At 50.2% G+C, this 5685-nt stretch overlaps 1 protein-coding gene across 1 annotated transcript; it reads left to right on the top strand.

Moving 5' to 3' along the window:
- Window positions 1–85: 85 nt before the first annotated feature.
- Window positions 86–3449, top strand: LOC103805447 (magnesium transporter NIPA2-like; the record flags this gene model as incomplete). The annotated part of the gene is made up of 4 exons (XM_009078098.1): window positions 86–142; window positions 1184–1274; window positions 1418–1578; window positions 2833–3449. Coding segments are annotated over 4 exons (926 nt in total), but the record flags the coding sequence as incomplete, so codon positions are not given.
- Between the last annotated feature and the right edge of the window lie 2236 nt (window positions 3450–5685).

Raw genomic sequence — 5685 nt, 5'->3', positions numbered from 1 at the left:
TGCTGCCGCCTGCGCCCCGAGGGGCGGAACGAGACGTCTGAGCCGCTTCGTCTGAGGGTTCTGTTTCTCTTTCCTCCCTCCTTAGGGCAAGGAGGGCACGCGTACCTGCGGGAATGGCTTTGGTGGGCAGGGCTGCTGTGCAGTAAGTACTCGCGCTGACACTGCTGAGACACACCGAGAGAACTGCAGAGTGGTTTGGGCTGGAAGGGACCTTAAAGATCATCCAGTTCCATCCCCTGCCGTGGGCAGGGACACCTTCCACTAGACCAGGTTGCTCCAAGCTTCATCTAGTCTGACTTTGAACACTTCAGGGATGAGGCAGCCACAGCTTCTCTGGGCAACCTGTGCTAGTGCCTCAGCACCCTCACAGGGAAGACTTTCTTCCTAATATTTAATCTAAACTCCCTGTCGGTCTGAAGCCATTCCCCCTTGTCCTGTTGCTCCAGGCCCTTGTAAATGTCTCTCTGCATCTCTCTTGCAGACTCCTTTCAGGTATTGGAAGGCCACAATTAGGTCACCCTGGAGCCTTCTCTTTTAACAACATAATTTCCAGTTGTTTTCATGTTTTATTATGATGATCACTGTTTGCTTGATTTTTATCCAAGCATCTGAGGGTGTTGCTGATCTAATTGTAGCTCTAAAATATTCTATAGTCATGCATTTCCAGGTTTCTCTGATAAACAGGAGCTGAGGGACTGGTCTGACTGGGTCGGGTTAAGTGCTTCTGAAGTGGCCTGCCCAGGGAATGTAGTGATAACAGCACATCCAGCACCATGGGTTTAGTGCTACAGCAATTTCATCAGCTTGACTTTACACTTTTCAATGTTAAGAATCAATTGTACATGATTTACCCTTTAAAAAGCTGTAAAAGTCATTCCAGGAGAAGGACAAACTCCTTCCAGCTTTGTGGCTATTACAGAAATACTTCTGTGGTTATGTTCACTGTAAAGGCATGTGTGACTAAGGATCACTGTGTACAACAATGAGCCTTCTCTTCCCAAGAGAACCTATATGGGCCTTCTGCTTGTTCTTGCTGATGCTGTTCCTTCCTGGTTCCACAGCATACCTCGGAGAAACACAGGATGCTCAGGTGGAAACAGAAGCTTTTCTTCTGACTACACCCAAATTTGTGTTACGGCAAATTGCTCCTACTTTGATGCTCATCTGACAGTTTCTCTTGCAGTGGGAGTTGGAGAAGCTGCAAATTTTGCTGCCTATGCCTTTGCCCCTGCAACACTGGTAACTCCACTGGGTGCTCTAAGTGTCCTTGTTAGGTAAGCAGCCACAGAAACACACTCACCTCACCTACTACACCTTAGTGATGAAAGCAGTTGCTCTGCTGTCCCCTGTCTCTTCCCTCAGGCACTCCATCTCTTGCCCTAATTGGTTCTGTTGGGTTTTTTTCACTATCTTTCAGTGCAGTTCTGTCTTCCACCTTCCTGAATGAGCAGCTGAATGTTCATGGGAAGATTGGCTGCATCCTGAGTATCCTGGGCTCCACTGTGATGGTAATCCATGCTCCACAGGAAGAAGAGGTTTCCAGCCTGGCATCAATGGCAGAGAAGCTGAAAGATCCAGGTACTCAAGTAAAAGATGTCCTGTCAACTTCAAGCTCAGAAATTACAGTAGAAGGTGGGATACAACTTGGCTAGATTGGCAAGGACTGAACTAAATGGTAATGGAGCTGTTTCTTGTTCTGCATACCCGTGGAGGAAACATTCTCCTGTGTCCAGGATAGCCTGTGTTGCCTGCTGTGACAGGAAGAGGCTGAGGTCTCCTTGCTCTAAACGTGAGAGATCAGTGATAGCCAAGTAGCATTTAATGCATGTGCTCAGAGGATTTACACCTGATTAACTAGCTCAAAAACATGTCAGCTTCAGAATAGCTTTCTGGGGACTGTCAAGTCCTCTTGGCCCCAGGTGAAAGAAGCCCATGGAAACCCCAGTTTGCAGAGAGGGAGTCTGGGGGATGCTCCCGAGTCACTTGGTCTGTGCCGCGGTGAGGGTGAGAACTCACATCATTAACAGTTACCAAGTGGGGGTTTTTTTTTCTGTCCATGAGTGCAAAAAGTGAAGAGTAGGGGAATTAGGTGCAGCTGTCAGCAGAAGGGGTTGGCCTGTGGCAGTGCCAGGATAGGAAAGGGAATTCCTGTACGCAGCGGTGGTAGTGGTGTGGCTGAGGGAAGACAGGTAAAGATGAACAAGTGGTTTAAGGAGTTATGCCGAAGACCAAGTAATCCTGCTATTTATGTTAGAGGATGAATCAGGTTGCAAGGATATGATGTAGGCAATAGCACAAATGGCAGAATAAGCCCCAAGAGATGAAGGAAGGAAGCATGGGGATAACAGCAAAGCAGAGTAACAGGTAGACAATGCTGTTCATTAGAGGGAGCACTGGCAGGGCCTCACACCCCAATGTGGTGCTTCCCTTTTGATCCCACCACAGTCCACAGAGTTCAGCTGGGGCTTCCCAAGCCTCCTGTCACCCTCTTGGGCCTTCTGCAAAACTGCCCTCCGATGTTCCTGGTCAACATGCCCCCTCATCTCTGCTGGTGCCCTGAAGCCTGGCTGTGCCCCTGCCCCTCCCAGTATAGGCTGTATCCCCAACAGCCTGACAGGTGATGGGCACTGCAGAGAGCTGCTGCTCTCTCTGCAGCTTTGCTCAGGCTGTACACTCACTGCTTCCCAACCCCAGTCCCTTCAGATGGAGGCCAAAAAGACAGACTGATGGGGCAGTTATGTGCTTGTCCTCCATCTCTGCTTGCTGTTCAGTTATATCTGTCAGTGGTGGTACTGTATTCTGACAGAGCTCTTTCATTCTTCTTTCCCCAAGGATTCATTGTATTTGCTGTGTGTGTCCTGGTGAGCTCCCTTCTGCTTATCTTTGTGGCCGGACCCCGTTATGGACAGAGCAACGTCCTGGTTTATGTTTTGGTCTGCTCTGCCATTGGCTCACTGTCTGTATCCTGTGTCAAAGGCTTGGGGATTGCCCTGAAAGAACTGTTTTCTGGGAAGCCAATCCTGAAAGAACCACTGGGCTGGGTGCTCCTGGTGTGCCTGGTGATCTGCATCAGCATCCAGATCAACTATCTGAACAAAGCCTTGGACATTTTCAACACATCTGTGGTCACACCTGTTTACTACGTGCTGTTCACCACAGCAGTCATGATGTGCTCGACCATCCTTTTCAAGGAGTGGCAGCACATGGTGCTAGACAACATCATTGGCTCCATCAGTGGCTTCCTCACCATTGTGTCTGGCATCTTCCTGCTGCACGCCTTCAGGGACATGCCCTTCACCCCCAACCACCTGCCCCTCATCCTGCAGCCAGGCAGGACAGGCCTACACCCCCTGTGGAGGAGTGCAGACAGACATCAGTCATGTCAGCACCAGCCTCTGCTGCCCTCAGAGGACAAAGGCTCTCAGAGTGCAGAGGAGGAGGAGGAGTGACTAGAGTGTGAGGAAGCCTCTGAACTGTTGGCTTTCTCCTCCCGCTACCAAAGGTGAACATGCTGCCTCAGCTACTGCTGCACTAGCAGGAGCAGGCAGTTACCCTCTGCCTGCCCCAGGTGCCACATGGGTGATGTGCCACTGACAGGCCCAGCAACCTCCTGTGGCTACACACAGGAGCCCTGGGAATCACCCAGTTCCTGGGGTCCTGTGCTTCCTCACTTCATGTAGAAGGATTGATCCACCCGCATCAGGACTGAGGCCTACAGCTGCAGCACTAACACAGTGCTAACCCTGACTGAATGCAAGACCACACATTTGGAGAGCCTCAGAAACCTTGGGAGGTCTTTTTAAAAGCAGAAGATTAACAAATGATCTAACATGGTGCTAAGGTTATGCAGAGAGAAGATGGAAGTCAAGCTTTAAAGGTGACATACACAGAGTATTAATTCAAAAATTCCTCTGTCAGGTACTTGTTTTGCTCACTCTGCTAGAATTTATTCACAGATTCACATCCAAGAACAGAATACAGCCCAAACTGGGAAACTTCAGTGGTGCTGCCACATGCTGCTGTGGCTCTTAGGGAGGGACCGACCTCTCTGTGCAGTATCTGCTGTGCAGGTTGATGAAGCAACTCCTTACTGTATTCTATTAAAACCTGATCTGTTCAGTTACCAAGCAGATACTTTTGTATCCAGAGCTGGGCCAGCTGAAAGGCATGGAGGATCACAGGGGTAGGAAGAACTCTGAGTGCTCCTGAGAAACACAAGTTAGGACAGGAGAGGCAATTGCTTACTCTGGGAACCTAGTCCTTAGCTACTGAGGTAAGTTTTGAAACATAACTAGACAGCTGTGTCCTCACTGATGTGGGTCTGTATCTGCATAGCTGTTTAACACATCCTGAGTTTGTTCCCAGCAAGGCTGCTAGCTACAAGGCACCCACAGTAAGAACTCACAGGCTCTGTCCAGCCATCCCTGCCATGGGATGTGTGCAGGGCTTTGCCAGGCTCCTGTGTAGAGCTCTGAACCACTGCCAGTGGGGCACTCCAGGCTTCCCAGAGCCATGCTGCATGTAAACACTGCTGAAATGCTGCTGCCTTCCCAGAGAGCAGATCAGTAGTTGGCTATTTTTCCAGTCAGAAGCTCCTCTTTGAGTCCTGGGGGCAGAGGTCCAGAAGACACACCCACAGGCCTCCTGCTAATGAGCTCCATAGGTAAAGGTACACAAGGTTATAAAGCATCTGGTTAGTTATTTCCTGCATTTAGTCTCTCTAAAGAAACTACTCCTTAACAGGAGACCAGGAGCTGTTAACCTTCTGGAGAAGAAGAGGAAAGACTATAGCTGCTCCCAGAAACATATTTGATTCATGGGACCAAATTAATTGAGTAACAGATCAGAATTCAGAAAAGACCTTCTAGTCATAAGACAATTATGCCCCCTTCCCAATTTTGCAATGAACAGTATCATTGGGAAGGAGAGGGAGTGACAAGAAGGCCAGATTTGCCATTCTCAGCGGTGATTTACCTGAACAAAGGAGAACCTCATGTTAAAAATTGACCCAGTTATTATTTATTACATTGACCCAGGGAAAGCAGTTTAATGGAGCAAGTCAGCATCGACAGAGTTGTGCTGCAATGTGAAAATGTGTCACTTGGCCATATGAACGATTTACCTATGGAAGCCTGAAGTATTTTCCAGCAGTGACACTGCCTGGGATGATCACTGTTCCCAACAAGCTCTTCTGGCTCAGGGTGCCTGTCCCGGCCTGCGCAGTGATGGTGCCCGGGGGCATGTCAGCACATACCCAGGAGGGCTGGTTTGTGCAGCACCGTTTAAGGCAGCAACCACGGGCTGGCCTCACCCAGAGCCCAGATTCACATCAGCACTGGAAGCACCCACGGAACGAGCATCACCCCCCCTCTGTTCAGCCGAGGGGGCACATCCCAAATGCTCCCTGCATGGCAGCGGTGGCCCCGGCGTCCCAGCACAAAGGTGGCTGTTGGCCCGGGAGCAGCACATCACCCCAGCATGGAGCGTCCATGTCTCTGTTGTGGGCTCTCATCTGGCTGCAACTTCCCCGAGACTGGCATTTAATTAAATCCTAACCCCCCGAGCTGATCCTGGCTCCTTCGGGCATTGGAGTAACCAGGAATGGTCATGAATGAGGCCCGGCCTGGCGGGGGCTGGCCGGCATCCCGGGCACGGCTCCGGCTCAGTCGGACAGGCTCTCTGAGA

This window comes from Acanthisitta chloris, unplaced genomic scaffold (genome assembly GCF_000695815.1).
Source record: "Acanthisitta chloris isolate BGI_N310 unplaced genomic scaffold, ASM69581v1 scaffold29097, whole genome shotgun sequence".
Classification (NCBI taxonomy): Eukaryota; Metazoa; Chordata; class Aves; order Passeriformes; family Acanthisittidae; genus Acanthisitta; species Acanthisitta chloris.
The sequence above is the reverse complement of the archived record's forward strand: the minus strand, read 5'-3'. Positions and strand labels throughout refer to the sequence as shown.